The sequence below is a fragment of the Pangasianodon hypophthalmus genome, chromosome 4 (genome assembly GCF_027358585.1).
Source record: "Pangasianodon hypophthalmus isolate fPanHyp1 chromosome 4, fPanHyp1.pri, whole genome shotgun sequence".
Classification (NCBI taxonomy): Eukaryota; Metazoa; Chordata; class Actinopteri; order Siluriformes; family Pangasiidae; genus Pangasianodon; species Pangasianodon hypophthalmus.
The window spans coordinates 11,295,797-11,315,262 of record NC_069713.1 but is presented as its reverse complement, the minus strand read 5'-3'; the positions used below and the strand labels follow the sequence as shown (position 1 = coordinate 11,315,262).

The 19,466-nt window shown below is 39.3% G+C and overlaps 1 protein-coding gene across 2 annotated transcripts in view; it reads left to right on the top strand.

The window, feature by feature from the left end:
• Positions 1–4,243: 4,243 nt before the first annotated feature.
• Positions 4,244–19,466, top strand: part of tesk1b (testis associated actin remodelling kinase 1b) — a 29,190-nt gene continuing 13,967 nt past the window's right edge. The window contains exons 1-2 of one of the 2 annotated variants that reach the window (XM_053233644.1): positions 4,244–4,470; positions 4,895–5,488. In XM_053233644.1, coding sequence (XP_053089619.1) covers positions 5,318–5,488 — 171 coding nt within the window. In that variant the 5' untranslated portion in view covers positions 4,244–4,470; positions 4,895–5,317. The remainder of the gene's footprint in view (positions 4,471–4,894; positions 5,489–19,466) is intronic. The other variant, XM_034303222.2, reaches the window with a different exon arrangement.

Sequence of the window (19,466 nt, the reverse complement as noted above, 5' to 3'; positions counted from 1 at the left end):
ATATATATATATATATATGATGAAAACTGCAATACTGATTATAAACAGCAGGTGGCAACATGGCTTCACCTCTTCTGTGTGCTATAAGCGTGTTTCTGGGTCAGTGGTCAAATTCAGTTATTCAGGCCAGTGAATTAAAAATGAGATTTACTCTGTCTGACTTTCTTTACTTTTTCCTAAGGTTTGGTGAAAATACTGCCTTTTAGACCTAATAATGCCTGCTTATATTTTAAACCCATGTATGGACATGTGACAAAGGACCTGTGGGGACGTTTATTTGTGCTGTCATGGGTTGGCTACACTTGCGTCCTTAGAGAGAAATGTCACTACAAATCAGTACAATGTTATTCTGGCTGATCGCCTTTATCCAATGATGAAGCATTTCTATCTTGATGGGCGTGATCTCTTCTAGGATGCACACATTCCCATCTGTAAGGGTTCACTGAGTGGTTTGATGAGAATTTGAAAAAAAAAATAATAAACACACTTACCAGAATCCAACCCAACTGAACATGTATGGGAGATTTTGGAGCAATTTGTTAGACAGCTCTCTCCCACCATCGTCAAAACAACATATGAAGGATTATATTTTGTAAGAACGGTGTTCATCCATCCTGTACAGTTCTAGAGACTTGTCAATTCAATGCCAAGGCACAGTAAAGTGGTTCTGGTGGTTCATGGTGGTAATTGTTTTCCTGTAATCAGTATATACCTTTAACCTCTGTTTCGAAGTAAACGTTGCAGCTCATATTATCAGTATGCACTCCATCAGAAATAGTTTATATTGATCATGTAGATAAATGTTCTGCAATGATGGGCCAGGCTAGATATCTTTCCCCGTTCTCCTTCCACAAGCAGTCCCTACACCAGTATTTCTCAATCCTGGTCCTGGAATAACCTCGTGCTGTACAATTTAATGTCTCCCTTCTTTCAACCCAGTTCAGGCTTGGTAATTAGCTAAACAGTTCAGTCATAGGATTTGAGAGCCACCAAACTGTGCTTTACAAAATGCTCATATATTTTAAAACCTAACCATTAACTACTGCAAAAAGAAGGATAGTTCTGATACTAAAATAACAAAGACATTAAAAGAACAACTACAAAAAACACATATGTATTGGATTGTGTTTGCCAGGCTGTTTCTGCAACCAACGTCTGTAACTCACCCTGAGTTGAAAAAGGTATGGCACATTAGTTTAGCGTTAGTACTATAATACACGTTATACATCATAGATACTTGGCTTAGACACAAGGATGGTAAGACAAATGTGTGTTTGTGTGTTCGTGTCAGTGTAAGTGAAAAATATGTATGTTACTAAGGAATAACTGTAGAAGACATATATATGTGAATGAAAAGTGAAAAAATGTTTTAGCGATAGATGGCTGTACATGTGTCTCTTTAAGCCATTAACTTACTGTACATTATTATCCTCAGTGAAGCCTGTTTCTCAGCACACACACACTTTGTTCCAGGGTAAAAAAAAAAAAAAAACACGTCCAGCTGGGACCAGCAGTCTGCAGGTGCTCATCTTCACTCCCACAATCCCAGTGGGAGCCTCAAGTGTCTCAGACAGCTGGGGATCATTAGGACCAAGAGAAAACACTTACACCTGCATACACACAATTTTCACTTCCATTTACAAACTCACATAGTATATTCATTCGATATATACTTGTATTCACCACTTAGATGCATATATATCATCTAAGTGGTGAATACATCAACTAACATACATGCATAAACATTTCCAGTGAGCCAAAGTGAAACCTGCAGTTTGTAACACCTAGAGGAGGATTTTAATGAGCTCTGAGCATTCGCATCTGTCTCTTTATAATAGGATAGCAAACACATACTTCATTTAACACATGGCATCTCCATTCGGCAGTTAGTTGTGGTTTGGCATCCTAACTTCCTCTCTGTAGACTCTAAATTGTTTTGTACAATGCCAAAATGTTATATGTGAGTCAACAGTTTTAGCACTGCACAATACATGGTTTGCTAATCGCTTTCACAATATTCTCTTGCACTCCTGATATTGCAGAAGTAAGTCATCTAACTTTGAGACAGATTTTTTTTTTTATTATTCTTTTGTTGTCAGCATTCTGACTATTTTGGTCAAAACACTGCAGCGATATGAAAAAGTCAAACTAATTATCTTTATCTGAAGGATAACAGATATGCATTCGGAGCCCATCTCCATTCTGACATGTCTCCAAAATAGAAACTATTTTACAGCTGGTAAATAAGTGAACAGTATTCTTTAATAATTTATACTTGATTGCTTAGTCCACACAATGGTGTCACCCTGGCATTACGTTTCTCACGTTGCTTTTATAAGCTACCAAGCCATGAATAAGCAGGCCAACAAAGCAGACGATTAATAATATATTGTGTTCATGGCACGTTACAGGGAGATACTGCTTATCCGTGTGCACTTTGAATGATGACCTTGAGCAATATACCAGGGCCAAAGTATTGCAATGCTGTGTTATAATCTCAGGAATGTGGATACGAGGTGATATATAGCAGTACGCTATTAACTAATCCATCAGTGCACTCTCCTCTCTCAGATTTGCTGGCATACAGCAGGATTTTAAGTCACAAGCTGAGTAAAAGGGTCCATTTGGGCCTGAAGAAGGTTCACAGGCACATCATCCATCTTGTGTAGGATGACAACAACAATGTTGGTATCTAAATACTAAAATGAAGAGCTTGTGAAACTTGGTCTACATTTGTTATTTTATATGGATGTTTTTCCCCTTTTATTTCTATGATAATAGGCTATATAATAATATAATACATAATTATATATAAAACTCCATAATAATTTTAGAAATGTATACTATGATATGATGCTGACAGCTATTTCTAACAACAGATCATGAAAGAAAAAAAAAATCAGAAAGTGTCTTGTAAGTGTACTTGAATTCAGTCTAATCTACACTAATTGGTCACTTTGTAACTTAGGCTACAATTAGTGCGTTTATCCTATGTGTTAATATGCACAATATGTTAGCCCCCACCCCCACCTCCACTACAGGGACCACCGCTGACCAGATATTATTTGTGTGGTGGATTATTTTCAGCACAGCATTGACACTGACATTGTAATGGGTGTGTGACACTGCTATGTGTGTATCAGGCACAATAGCATACACTAAATGACTAATTTATTAAACACATCTCTTTTGTTGGTCCACCTTATAGGTGTACAGTTCATGTTTTTCATGTTAATCATCCCCTCCTGATTGTTGCCTTCTGACCACAGCACTGCTGCTGACTGGATATTTTTGGTTGGTGAACAGTTTATGAACCTCACCTCTGATACACCCATACCACATACACTATCATGTCAGTGTCACTGCTGTGCTGAGAATGATCCACTACCCAAATAATATCTGCTCAGTTGTGATCCCTCAGGGTGGTACTGGTATATAAAAATATAACAAGCGAGTTATCACACTATACCTATAAAGTAACCTATATAATATGTATAGCTGATAAATGATAATAGATATAGCTGATAAAAAAGAATGTATAATAGGTATAGCTGATGTAAGGTAGGTTTTCCTGAAACGTCAGGTAGAACTTTTTGTTCAGCAAATGCATGCATCATCATTTATCACTTTTATTTTTTATCAGCAGGCAGCATGGTGGCGCTGCCACCTCACAGCTCCAGGGAGGCTTTCCGCCTATCTTGTGTGGGTTTCCTCCAGGTTCTCTGGTTTCCTCCCATGCCCAAAAAGCATGCTGGTAGGTAGATTGGTTATTCTAAATTGAGTGTGTATGTGTGTGGTGCTCTGCAGTGAACTGATGTCCGGTCCAGGGTGTGTTCCTGGGATCTGCCACAACCCTGACCAGTATAAAGTATGAAGATGAATGAATTCATTTTTATCAACAAAAAGTCATCATATGTTTCATTGATTCATACTGATATCCTTTAATCAGCATTTATTTTATACAACGCTTAGATGACACCATGTCCAGTGTCCGGAATGGCACTGTACTCCCTATTCTCTACAATAATGTGTATTATGAGTGTATCACATTTACTAGCCTGTATAGTTTGCAGTGCAGTGCATTGTGGGATTTCAGGAGTGAACTAGGCTAGATATTTTACTTTACTAAATGGTGCACTGTATAAAGTAGTGAATAAAGTATATACTACCGTACTTCACAGTAGGCTAGGTCACGCCTTCTACCTTTTACCGCGCTTTTCCTGCAGGTAAAGTTTTGCTGCGTGCTTGGACACGCCCACTCGGCTGCACTCGCGGCCAATCAGATCTCACCGCCACTTTACACTCATTTCCTGCTGTTACTGACACAGGGCGCGAGCGGGCGGTGTGTCTGAACGCTTCTGGAGCACCTACAGCGAGGTAAAAAGCAAAACGCCGCGGTAACCTGCAAGAATTTTTGCTGCAGATTTGCCCCGCTCACAGGAAGGCCACAGCCGTGCAGACTGCGGAAAGGTAAAATCACGCGTTTATCTCCTGCGGTCTTTACACTGTAAGCCACACCAGTGTAATTTATTATGTAGTGGGATGTTATTTGTAGCCGGGCTCGGAGTCACTGGAGCAGCTCGCGCGCCGTTCACTAAGCCTCATGTATTATTCATTTTTTAGTGCGCGTGCGGTCATGCTGTAGCGGCGTCTCTGTGCTATGTTTACTGCCACACACTACGAGCTGCAAAAGTCAACTTCATTAAAGACAGACTCGTGCAGTTGCCTCATGTTTTCTGAAATTAACCTCACTGAACAAACCGATTACAAACTGCAGGCGAGCGTGCACGAGTCTAAAGAAGGACATGCGTGCGTGCGTGCGTGCGTGTGTGTGTGTGTGTGTGCGCGCGCGTGCTGGCTGATTAAAAATCTGCAGTGAACTTCTGTTTTGCAGTGGTGTATGCTGTCTCCCCGCCCGGCTGCAGGATAGCAGCGCAGTGAGGAGTAAATCAAATGTAACCACGGTGCGGAGTGTGCAGCAGCTCAGAAGGTTGGCCTGAAGCTTTGCACGGCGTTTGTGAATGTTTGCAGGAGCTGTGAGAATCTGTAAACATCCTGCGAGTCGATCAATCAATCGAACAAACGGCGCCGGATTAACGCGCCTGCCTGCCGCGCGCGCACTCTGTGTGCCCGTCCTCTCCTGTGCTGTCCTCAACCAGAGAGACGCCTCTAACCGGGATTAATGCCTTCCTGCATCCCTGCATGTCCATAGCCTGCATTTGTGCGAGGGCCCGACTGTCTGCGGAGTGAGCTGGGCGAGCAGCGGGAAATGTAAACACTGGCTGTGTGTCGCGGACTGAGTGAGGGAGTGAGGGAGATGAGCGGCGGGATGGAGCGCGCGGAGCCGGAAGCGGAAGGAACGCACGGGCCGCAGAGGCTTCGGCCCTCCTCATACCGCGCTCTGCGCAGCGCCGTGTCCAGCCTAGCGCGCATCGACGACTTCGTCTGCGAGAAGATCGGCTCAGGCTTCTTCTCTGAAGTGTTTAAGGTAACATCACGTCCACAACCGCATTGCATCCGGTTACCGTACACTCTCTGAAATAAAGCTACCAAACTGTACTTTGCTTGTCCCTGTGGTGGTGCTGTCAGTGTTTGTGCCTTTAAACCAGGAAACCTTTCATTTTAGGTACATAATTGGACCTTAAGGACTCTCAAAGCTAATTAAGCCGATGTGCACTTTCCCAGCTAAAAGTTGTACCTTTAATGGTCTACCTTAATGAACTTTTAAAGTAAAGCTTCTCAAATATCGAAGGTCTAATTATGTCCTTACATTCATTGTAAAGCTATACAATATTCACATTTCCAGTCGAAAGAGAAATTAAAGGTACAAAGCATGCACCCTTGGTGATAACACCCTAGCAACAAGGAAGAGTGCAGTCTGGCACCTTTATTTATGAGTGTGTACTGCAGTATGGGGTTTTGTACTATTTGGTATTATGCTTTTGCCCTCATCATCTCCATCTATATTTTGCCTGACTCATCTCCAAACTGATTTTTATGAAGTGGTTCAAACACACAGCATCAATGGCCACACAGTGTCACATGCATGAAACATGAGGGACTTCAATCATTTTGATATGCATCATTAATTCACTGTGTAAGAGAAGAGCATCACTATATATTGAGCCCATAGTGTATGATTTTTCTTTTTGCCTGAAGAAAAAAGCTCTGTAGGTGATGCACAGACCCGTCATGCATATAGCCTGCTCCGGGACCAAAAAACTGGTCCCCAAAAAACACACATTTATACACACCCCTCAAATGTAAACAGCTGTAACTCCCAATCAGAGTCCTTCTAATGTGATATTCAATATTGCTTTAACTTTGTCATATGCTCCATTGAGTTAACCAGTACTTCCCTTCTTGTTTTTCTTTTATGTGCTCCTGTGTTATGCAACATCTTGGCACACTAGCATGAGTAAAAGTACCTAATAGGCAGGGATTCCCTAAAGAGAAAATGTCTGTAATTAGACACAAGTTTAAAAAGTGTTTTTTGAAGCTCTTGCTATCAAAACACAGCAGACCAAACCTTTTTAAACAATAGAGGAAATATTAACATATCCAATACATTACAACCCATGCATAGGCCTGAATACATGCACCGATCTGATACTGTTTATCTGTAGGCAGTTACTGGCCTGGTATCTGCTATCAGGTCAGATTTGACACATTTCCTGATTTGATTCATTGATTTTATTTTTTTGGGTGCTTGATTTCACTAACACAACACAGATCTTACACATGAACATAAGACACAAACATAAGACACAAATTGTCTTAAGGCACAGGTTCCTATCCCTGGTCCTGGAATACCCCATGTCCTGGAATACCCCATGTCCTGGAATACCCCATGTCCTGGAATACCCCATGTCCTGGAATACCCCATGTCCTGGAATACCCCATGTCCTCCCCTGTTGAGTGTTTTGTCCTGCTCTAACACCTGATTCAACTACTCAGCTGATTAAGAGCCCTTCCTGTGTTGAAGGGAGTGTGTTAGAGCAGCTAAAACACTGAAATGTGCAGGACAGGGGTTTCTCCAGCACCAGGGTTGGGAATTGGTGTCTTAGAGAATGCTGCCATCATGCTTCTGATTTTTCACATAATTTGGCAACAGAATCTTGCAGAAAGTTGACTTTCTGTGAAAGTTGATACCAGTGTTGGACAGACATTGTGTATGGGCTGATGCTCAGACCTCTGATGCAGTTCTGAGATCATATGAATGCTTTTCATGTTTAATTTGACACTAGAGACTGCAAAAATAAATATTTTAATAGGCGATTATTCATGTGAATTAATTGACTAAGACTTAATTAAGTGAATTAATTAAGTAATGGCTTAATCAGCTTAACTATAAAGGGGAAGGACGGTAACAGATATCCGGCAATTTTTTTTCAATAATATAATGTAAAGCAGCTCTCAGGAACAATGTTTGACATATCTTTACCCTACTTACTTTCTCCTCTAGGGCTGATCTAATGATTTTTCCCCCTGTTCCCAATAACAATAACCAATTTAAACTGCTTAATAAGGACTTTGATAAAGAGTTTGTTTTATACAAAAACAACTAGACTAAGTCACACAGATGTTGCCTTGTCATTCATTTTCACAGGCAAAACTTTTCTGGAGGCAAAGGCATTTTCACAGGCAAAACTATGAAATTACTAGACATTCTAACATCCAACAGAAAGTTTCAGGTGCTAGCAATATTCTGCTATTTGGATATACTGCATTGTTTCATTCTTTTACTTTTTTGAGTGGAACTATCAGTGTTTTAAGTATTTTTTTTAGTCCTCTGTTGTTGCCTCTATCATTCAAAATTGTGTTTGCAATATGTGATTTATTCCATGATGGTGTGTCATGTTTTCTTTCGGTCATGCTTTTACGGGTTTCGAATTTGTGTTAGAAGTTCACATGAACTCTGCAGTAAACAACATTAAACCTTTTTTTCTGCATTCAGTGTGACAGCTCTGTCCGGTTTCTTGTTATTTAAGCAGGAAACCCATATGTTGCAAGTGATATCAGTTGGTCTTTTTTTTTTTTGTGGTCTTTAAAACTGTCTTAACAGTGTTGGGTCTGAAAACAGTTTTGTGCACTGCTCTATGAGATGCAGGAGCATCAGTACTGCTGCTGCCCCAACGCCTTTGCTTTTGTATTACATTCTATCAAGAAATGGACACCTATGAACTCTTACATTATAACACTTTCTGTTGGCCCAGGGTGTGTGAAGTGTGAGAAGTGTGAATGATAATGTAGGTGTAAAAGGTGAAAAGAGATACCTGATGACAAGCTATGCAGGTGCACTGGACACCGAATTTGTGTGTGTGTGTGCGTGTGTGTGTGCGTGTGGGCGGGTTGGTATTTGGATGTTTATGAAAGAGTGAGAGATATATGACAAGGCATTTTCATTCACCTTCAGTTTGCTGATCTAGAATATCAGATGATATAACACCTTCCTGTCAAAAAAAAAAAAAAACACTCCACATTGTAGATCACCACCATTGATGAGTTCAGTATGCATGCAAACATGCTGGTGTTTCTCTCCTGTCAGGCTGGTGATAACAGATACCTTCATAATACCTCGTCTTTTATTCTGCATAGCCTCGGCAGTCCAGTTCGACTGACAATACAAAAGATTTAAATGTACTTTGTTTTGAATTATTGCAACATAATCAGGTTTTGATCTTTTGTGGGATTGATGAATTTGTGCCATGGAGAGATTGAGTACCGTCGAGGCGCTTGTGCCTGTCATGACACATACTTCAGGTACTGTTTGTTTTGCAGTCTCCTCCAACATACTGCATGCTGCCTCCCCCATACAGTTCCTCTGGCTCCAGTTTTCCTCTTTACTGGAAGTGAATTGCTTTAATGAGTGCCAACCAGCCACAAAACAAAACATATTTTCCCCATGAAGTGCAAGATTCATGATCTGTCTAAGATTTGGAGCAATCAGGAAAGCTTGCAGATTAAACGAGTGTTAAGGTTAAAATTGTGGCTTAAAGATATGTGTGACAATTAGTGTGCTGATAATTGCTGATAATATATTGTGATATTCGATACACGTTACTGTTTTTTGGTCACTTATTTACATTGTTAAACCCAATTTGTATAACAGCAAAATATAAGGGGGAAAAAAATGCAAAATTAAAAAACCTGATGTGAAATAATGTACTGAAATGAAAGAAAAACAGCCGTCGGAGATTTGAACACTGTGTAGAAATAGTCTGAATACAACTCTCACCCCAAAAAGCACAAGTTTGGTTCGAGTAACATTTTGTGTACATATTGGCACAAAAAATAGCTTCTTTTAATCTGTTTATAGAAAACAAAATCACTAGCAATAAAACAAGCAAATCTACACTTAAAAATAAAATACACTTCAAATAAAATGAAAAAAGTCTGAGTTTCAACCGAAAGCAAACAGCTGTAGTTAGTGGGTAGATAAAGACTGTGTTAGTGCCTGATACACTGCTAATATGGATCACTACATGCTTTTTAAAAACAGCAAGAGGACAATGTTAAAGCAGGACAACATGATGGCTGAAATGATCAGTAGGTTTTTCCATATGATGTGATTTTAAGAATATTTGAATCAACCAAAATGTATTTTTCCATATGTTGATCCTTTTTTTAAATTATATCTTTTATGAAAACGGAATAAGTTTTAAGAGTACACATCTTGAAAAGAACTTGTAGAATTGCTAACTTGTACTTCTAGATCGACTCTGTTCTCGCTGAAATGTACTGCAGTGGGGTTTTGTTTGTTTTTAGATTTCTAAACATTATGTTGTGAACCAAGTAGAACAATTAAAAATAAATTAATATTTTATTCTAAACAATCATTTTAATGAAAATTTTTTTGTTCCTATCAAGAAAAACAGAAATAAAAAGCTGTTTCTTAGTTTTGCAATATTAATTTTGAAATGAAAATGAATGTACCGTACATGGACCAGCCGGCTTGGAGTATTTAGCTAGTGTAGAGCTTCTTGATACATGAGCTAAATTTAAAGAGTTACGCTGAGAAGCAATTAGGCCAGATGGACACATGTAAACATCATTGTTTAAAGCAATATGATAACACTGTAGACCTGGAAGAATGGGTGGATGATTACATCCTGTAAATACCAGGATAGTGATTGAATCCTGGTTACACAAATGTCTGGCTGTATTCTGTGAGATTTGTAGTTAGATTAAATGAATTCAGGATTAATATATCTGAATGGTTTAGTTAAGTAGATAATTGATGCGTGAAAGCTTAATGTGAAAACATTTCTTTGTTACTTTTGGCTAATCGTTACATAGTTCTCTGGGTTTTCAGACAGCTCAGATTTCTATGGAAGAAGAAGTAACGGAATACAGCTCCAGCATGCACAAGCAGTTAAGATGTGCCCTCTCTGTGGAAAGAATCAGGTTCTGACCTAAACAAGCTGTCTGTAATTCAGCTCACACTCTGACGTTAAGTTCCTGTAATGAGATGCCGAATGGCTGTGAGGATTGTCAACATATTTGGTGATAATTCTGTATTTGAATATGTTGACTCATGTAGGAGTAGCCTTCATCCAGCCACATACTGGAGCTGCAAGTGGATTTGGGTAGTAGTTTGTGTGTGACCCTATGTTTTCAACAAGTCGCTTGTAGTTTGTCTCTACTCTTGATACTTGTGGGTGTGCACTGTCCAGCACACACACACACACTTTCAGCTTTAATTCAAGGGGTTTAACAAAAATATTGCATTAACTGTTAAGGGATTACAGCCATTTTTTTACATAGTCCCTTCATTTTCACAGGCTCAAAACAATTGACTGATGAGCAGTTTCATGGCCAGATATGGCCCGTTTCCTCGTTATTTCATGACAAATTAAGGAGATAAAAGGTCTACAGTTGATTCCAAGCGTTGAATTTGCGTTTGGTAGCTGTTCATGGGAACTCTCAATACGTGGTCCAAAGAGATGTCGATGCAAGTGAAGGAGGCCATCGTTAGGTTGAAAAATGAAATAGACATATCAGAGATAGCGGGAGCTTTAGGAGTGGCCAAATCAATAATTTGGTACATTCTTAAAAAGAAGGAATGCACTGGTGAACTCAGCAACACTAAAAGGCCTGGAAGACCATGGAAGACAACTAAAGTGGATGATTGCAGAATTCTTTCCTCAGTGAAGAAAAACCCCTTCACAACATCTAGCCAAGTCAAGAACACTCTTGATGAGGTAGGCATATCATTGTCAAAGTCTACAATCAAGAGACACCTTCATGAATGTAAATATAGACAGTTTACCTCAAGATGCAAACCACTGGTAACGCTCAAAAGAAAGGACAGACTAGACTTTGCTTTAAAATAAATAAATAAATAAATAAATCCTGACCAGTTCTGATGCAAGATTAACTTGTACCAGAATGATGGGAAGAGAAGAGTATGGAGAAGGAAAGAAAAGGCTCATGGTCCAAAGCATACCACAGCTTCTGTCAAACATGGGGAGGCAGTGTTATGGCATGGACATGTCTGGCTGCCAATGGAACTGGGTCACTGGTGTTTACTGATGATGTGACTGCTGATAGAATTAGCAGGATGATGTCTGAAGTGTATAGAGCTTATACTTTATGCTCAGATTTAGTCAAATGCTGCAAAACTGATAGGATAGATACAGATAGATAATGACCCAAAGCGTACCACTAAAGCAACCCGTGAGTTTAAGGCAAAGAAATAGAATGTTCTTAAATGGCTGACTCAGTCACCTGACCTCAACCTAATAGAGCATGCTTTTCAGCTACCGAAGACAAAACTGAAGGCAGAAAGACCCACAAACAAGCAGCAACTGAAGACAGCTACAGTAAAGGCCTGGCAAAGCTTCTCAAAGGAACTCAGCATTTGATGTCCATGGGTTCCAGACTTCAGGCAGTCATTGACTGCAAGGGATTTTTTAAAATAATTTTTTATAATATTTATAATTTAGTTTGTCCAATTACTTTTGAGCCTGTGAAAATTGAGAAATGGCTAAAATGATTAATGCAATATTTTTGTTAAACCTCTTGAAGTAAAGCTGAAAGTCTATACTTCAATCACATCTTGGTTGCTGCTACTATCATGAGTTACATCATCGATAAAGATTAGTGAGCCTGTTCCAGAAGCAGCCATGCAAGCCCAAGCCATGACATTACCTCCACCATGTTTCATAGATGAGCTTGTATATTTTGGATCATGAGCAGATCCTTTCTTTCTCCACACTTTGGTATATGTTAATCTTGGTTCCAGAACTTCTGTGGGTCATCTGTATTTATTTGTAAATTCCAATCTGGCTTTCCGATTTTTCCTGCTGATGAGTGGTTTTCATCTGTGGTATGGCCTCTGTATTTATGCTCTCAAAGTCTTCTTTGAACGGTGGATTGTGATACCTTCAGCCCTGCCCTGTGGAGGTTGTTGGTGCTGTCACTGACTGTAGTTTTTGGGTTTTATTTCACAGCTTTCACAATGTTTCTGTCATCAGCTGTTATTTTCTTTGGCTGGCCCATTCGTTGTCTGTTGCTCCGTACACCAGTGGTATCTTTCTTTTTCACGACATTCCAAACTGTTGTATTGACTATGCCCAATGTTTGTGCAATGCCTCTGATTGATTTTCCCTCTTTTCTCAGCTTCAGAATGGCTTGCTTTTCTCCTGTAGACAGCTCTCTGGTCTTCATGTTGGCTTATCCTTTTTAACAACAAATGCAGTCTTCACAGGTGAAACTGACGGCAAAATCCAAGAGTAGATGTTCGGACCTATTTATTGTTTAAGCAATCAGTCTAACAGGACACACCTGGGGTGTAAGAAACACCTGTCAGTCACATGTTCCAATACTTTTCCTCGCCTACAGATCGGGTGGTCTGATACAAAATGTGCTATGTTGTATGTCGTTTAACACATCTATATATAAATCCCAGAAAATAAAAGCTGAAATTCTAAACTCTCTTATATTTATCTTTTGATCTCAAACACAGATGTCTTCAGTCTACAGCAAAAACAAATGAACTGGCCCTGCCGTTCCGGTAGTTTCGGAGGGGAGTGTTGTGTTGTGTGTTCTGAGATGCTTTTCTGGTCAACATGGTTGTAAAGAGTTACTATAGACTTCCTGTCAGCTCAAACCAGCATGGTCATTTTCCTCTGATCTCTCTCTCATCAACAAGGTGTTTCAGCCAGGAGACCGTCCGTACACAGGATGTTTTTTGTTTTTCTTTTTAAGCATGCCACAGTTAGTCACTGAGATCACTTTTTTCCCCATTCTGATGTTTGATATGAACATGTACTGAAGCTCTTGATTTGTATCTGCATGATTTTATGTATTGTGCTGCTGCCATATGATTAAATGATTGGCTTGTTTTATTCACATGTTACGTGCTTGGTTTCATACTAGCGTTGTTGGTAGAATAGCAAAGCAAGCTAGCTGTACAGGTTACATACACTCACTAACGATCTCTGCTACTTTATCCCAAGCATTACTTTTTTTTTTCTTAATGTCTATATATATATATATGTAATATTTATTTATATATATAATAATAATAATAAAAAAAAAATATATATATATATATATATACACACACCAGGATAAGATGACACTACAGTACAAAGTTTTTATTGCATTTTCTGCATTAAACAGCAAGTAGGAACTGATGTAATGAGGGAGGAACTTTCAAAACAGTGTTTAAACTATAGAAAACTACAAACTAAATAAAAAATAAACACTAATAAACCCACACTTTAAAAAAAAGTCTAAATTTCAAACAAACATTCTTGCAGCGCCTCAGTAAAGTGTTTATTCTGGGTTGAAGTGGGTCAGTGGTGTGTGTTGGGGCTTTGCCAGTTCAGAAAAGTGACGACAAGTTTGCGGAAGACGAGTTCCTCAGCTGTTCCACACAAGCAAGCGGTCAGCTTCCTGCTCCAGCTTGCTTGACTCGCCTTTCGTTAAATATAGATCCAGCAGTGTGTAGCAGGGAATTTTGCTTGTAGAGGAAAATATCGCAATCCCATCAGTCACGTGTCTGTGGCAGGAGCCTGGTCAATTCCACTGCCTGAAGATGTGTTTTGATTGGAGATTGGCGCAGAGTTTTTAGGTTTTAAAAATATTTGTGGGCTAGTTTTGACACGAGTTGCAGAGTTGTGTTTTTTTTTTTCTCTCTCTCTCTCTTTCCCCTTTTCATTGTCACTATCTGTTGGTCTCTTTCTCTCTCGTCTGGGCTTGCACTGCCAGTGGTGCAGAAGAGGTGTGTGTGTGTGTGTGTTACAATTTCAGTGTAGTGTTTCCATGCTTTGTGTTTGACTTGTGTCTGCATGTTGTGCGCTTGGTGTGTGGGAGTGTGTCACACTAGGAACACTTTAATGTAGTGGTAAGTGGTTCAACTGGGCTATGGCTGTGGCCAGAAACAAGTCTGACAAGCTGCATACCCTAATCACTGCATTATCTGTGCTTTAATCAGCGATTATTATGAGTTAATGTAGCACTTGCATCATTGGGATACATGATGGAATCCATGTCCAGTTCTAAAGTGTGAGTGCACAGCGATGATAAGAAACCACATTCAGGTCTATCAGATGTGCATGGAAACGGAGCTTGAAGCAGCACATTGCAGACAAAGTGCATTCTCAGAAGCATGTCGATGCAAATTCTTTCCCTTATCACTGATGCTTCAGAGATTTTTAGTGTGTTTGCATGTTTCATTAGTAAAACCTTCTCTTTATTTTCTATCTGCAGTACGTTGACTTTAAAGCTAGACTCCCATAGGCAACTTAAAGCATTTTTTTTCTAAACATCTGATTGAATTTACACAGAAATATTTTTTGTGACAAAGAACACATCCTTGTGTTGCGGGTTCTACCTGTTTTTTTAACTGACGATTGCAAATGATCAAATGATTGCAGATAATGGGCCATATGTTCATGTCACAGGCTACAAGTTGCCTTAAGGCCAGATCTGCTTTTGGAGTCCTCAGCTAGCACATCTAGCTAGGGCTGTACAATTAATAATATTTTACATGTGATTGTAAATGTTTGGCTCACTCAATAAATGAAATTTATGTCACCTACAAAACTGGTAGGTGGATTTAATTTTTTCATTGATTAGATGAACTTTGGTTAATTCAAGTGTTGATTTTGTATTATTATTATTATTATTATTATTATTATTATTATTATTACAAAAGTTAGTTACTGTGTGACCCTGCATTCAGATTAGCAAATGTAAAGTCGCTCTTGTTGTCGTTTGTCTCTTGTTGGCATGTAGAGACCACTTGCAGTGTTTTTGTTTGTTTGTTTATTTGATTTTTTTTTCTGAGAAGCAGTAGTAGCTGAAATGTAAATGCTTCTAAAACTAACTAGTTAAACGCAAATTAAATAATACACTAATCATTGTGAAAAACTGGTTGTTTGATTTACATGTGCTAGGCTTCGTACCAGCTTTGTTGGCAGATTAGCAAAGCATGCTAACTGAACTAGCCAGAGGCAACAGCAATCTCTGCTACTTCCTTCCAAGCTTTATTTGTCTTTGTAATATCACTGTACACGTTTAATAATAGGTCGTATATGATAGGCTAACATGAAACCACAGTTATAAGTTAACTAATGTGTTAAATGTCATTTAAGGGAGCCTTAATGTAAAGTGTTATCATCTTAGATATCAGCTTTTTTGTTGATCGTCATAAATCATCACAGCACTCGTTGACCATATTCCTGGTCTGGTGCTTTCCAAGCAAGGTGAGACTTTAAACTTTGTAAACTATAATTTAATTTCATGTTACATAGGAAAAACAATTCCGTAGACAGGTATGCTAAACCTGTGGTAGTGACGTTATATACTAAATGAGCCAAATGGAGCCCTGCATCTAACGGAGGTCTCTGTAAAGGTACGTTAGAGTCTGGTGTGTTCTATCAGAGCAGGAGATTAACTGTGTAGTGTGGCTGATCAGCAGGAGTAGGGCCAGAAAGCGGGGTTTGAACAGGAGTGTGTATGATTTACTGTAGATGTTTGCAACACTCCACTCTTAGCTTAAAGAACACACACACAAATACTGCTGTAAATGCCGTATGATTACAGTGACTGTGTGTGGGTGTGATGCACTCTCTCAGGATTAGACTAAACAGCCTGGAGTAGCAATATGAGAACAGTCCTGATGGAGCTATGTGTAATCTACTTGTACACTTTTAGTGTTTGGACATACACAGATGGTGTGTGTGTGTGTGTGTGTGTGTGTGTGTGTGTGTGTGTGTTTAAAACTCTGTCCAAGGGTGTGTCTAACCCTAGTAATAGTATCATCTGTTACAGGGTGCTTTAACCTAGAAGAAGGAGGCAGTCGTGTTCTCGTCTAACGTTAAAGTGTTTTTATGAGTTTTATAAAGTTATGAGTTTATGAATGTTTTTAGGCAACTTAGGACTTTCTAGACACACAAGATTGAGTACATGCTAGAAATGGGAATAATAGATGGGCAGTATGTAAGGAATAAAACATGATTGGTAATGCTGTAATTGGAAAATCATCAATATTGGGGTGGTGCAACTCGACACAAAATGGAGTTACTATTACCACCATCCTGAAGTGATTTGAAGAAGAAGAAGCCTTTATTTGTCACATATACATGACAGCACAGTGAAATTCTTTTACTCGCATATCCCAGCTAGTTAGGAAGCTGGGGTCAGAGCGCGGGGCAGCCGTGATACGGCACCCCCGGAGCAGAGAGGATTAAGGGCCTTGCTCAAGGGCCCAACAGTGGCAGCTTGGCGGTGCTGGCTGCCGACCTTCTGATCAGTAACCCAGAGCCTTAACTGTTGAGCCACAGCTGCCCTTGATTCATTCCTTTAATATTCCAGCAATTTTTCAGCAGTTATAGTGATAATTTATTAAATAACATTAAACTAAAAATGTTGTGGAATGTCCACGAGACAGGTTAGTTTCTGTTATCACTTACATTATCACCTATAAACAGTTGTCAGCCAGTGGCTTGTTCATGTGAGTAATAATGCTTTTCGTCACTGTTATAAAAGTTATCTTGACATGATATTGCGATATTGATAACACTTTGTCCCATTGGCCACCCGCACACAAGATACATACATCATGTTCTTCTTTCTCTTTCGCCACAAATTTATTGCACAGATGTGACCTTTTCTCACTTCAGCCTGGAATTTATGACGTGTGTGTATGCGCGTGCGTGTGTGTGCATGCGCGCGCGCGTGTGTGTGTGTGAGAGAGAGAGAGAGAGAGAGAGAGAGAGAGAGAGAGAGAGAGAGATGGAGCGAGGCAGGCAGGCTATCGGACTTCAGTGGATTGGTGGATGTTTTCATGATGTTTGGAGATGATCAGGTTAAATCAGTCTAGAGCTGGGTGATATGACCATATAATGTTGATATCATGATGAATTACACTCACTGAGCACTTTATTAGGAAAACTATAATGTACTAATACTTGGTAGGGAATCCCTTATCTTTTAAAACAGCCTCAGTTCTTCATGGCATGGATTCCACAAGATGTTGGAAACATTCTAAAACAGTAAAATAACTAAGACAGTACAATAACTACTAAAACAGAACAATAGGCACAGTAAGAGAGAGTGCAGTGCTGACCAGTACACAGTCCTAGTATGAAAGTGTCAGGTATAACAGTAGTCCAAAAGAATAACAATATAATAAATTGCTGTGAATGTTAACATATCTTACTATGACATAGTATTCGGCAGATAAGCTTATACTATATATGAACATAGCAGTTATTGAGGTAGCAGCCAGGTAGAGACTATTGTAATGACAAGAAATTATATACAATATTTTATATATATGGTAGCAGCAAAAAAATGTAGGTATTAAATACAGAAATGTGCAAAAATTGCAAAGGGAGTGGCATGGTGTTCAGTTGATTGTGTGTGTGTGTTTTGTCAGTGTAGTCTCTGAGTAATGAGGAGTCTGATGGCTTGGGGAAGAAACTGGTACACAGTCTGGCCATGAGGGCCTGAATGCTTCAGTACCGTTTGCCAGACGGCAGGACATGATGATGGCATCACACACCTGCAGACTTTTCTGGTTCACTTTCATGCTGTGAATCTTCCGTTTAACCACATCCCATAGGTGTTCTATTCGATTCAGATCTGTTGACTGGGAAGGCCACTGAAGAGCACTGAACTCATTATCATGTTCATAAAACCAGTTTGAGATGACATGGTGCATTATCATGCTGGAATTAACCACTAGAAGATGGTAGATAGAAGGTAAATTGTGGCCATGAAAGGATGCACATGGTCAATAACAATACTCAAATAAGCTGTGGTATTCAAGCGATGATTGATTGGTAATAACAGGCCCAAAGTGTGCCAAGAAAACATTCCCCACATCATTACATCACCACCACCTGCCTGGACTGTTGACACAAGGCAGGTTGGGTCCATGGATTCATGCTGTTGGCGCCAAATTCTGACCCTACCATCTGTGTGCCTCAGCTGTTAATGAAATACTCAGACCAGCTCCTCTGGCACCAACAATCATGCCACGGTCAAAATCGCTGAGAGCACATTGTTTCCCCATTCTGATGGTTGATGTGAACATTTCCTGAAGCTGCTGGCCTATGTCTGCCTGATTCTATGCATTGTACTGCTGCCACATGATTGGCAGATTAGATAATTACATGAAAGTGTAGATGTATAGGTCTTCCTAATAAAGTGCTCAGTGAGTATTTCACAATACGCATTAAGGAAATATTGTGATATCTTTTTATTAGTTTGTTTGTTTTTTTTTTACTTACTTTTTTAATAAACTGACTGGAAGCAGCTGATGTGCTGTTAATTTATTACTTAATCTGTAAAATTAATTTTTCATCTCTTTTGTGTGTGTGTGTGTACGTACGTATGTACAGTCCCATCTGAAAGTATTGGAACTACAAGGCCAATTCTTTTGGGGTTTTTTTAACTACGCTGCAGACGTTTGAGTATGAGATCAAAAGATGAATGTGAAATGATGGATCAGAATTTCATCTTTCGTTTTCTGATATTTATGATGTGTTAAACAGCTTAGAACATGGCACCTTTTGTGGCAGACCACTCAATTTTTAGGTGAGAAAAAGTATGAGAACTGAGTCTTAAAGTAAAATTAAAGTAAATAACTCTTATTTGGTTGCATATCCCTTGCTTGCAATAACTGCATGAAGCTGGCGACCCACTGAAATAACCAAACTGCTAATCAGCAGCTCTGCTAGGATACAAACGTTTTCTGAACTACTTGAGTTTTCATTAATGCCACATTTCTTGTATAAATGCTCCTTCAAACAAATTAATTCATATCCAGCTTGGTAAATGAGGCCCATTGTGTCTCTTTTTGTATGAAAAATTTGGACTAAACAAAGCTGACCATCTGTAGATTCGAGTCACTGATTTAAGCAAGCAAACAGATGCATAGGCTATACCCTCTCCTTAAAATAGTCATTCATTCCTGTTCTGACACTAATCTAGAGGTTATGAAA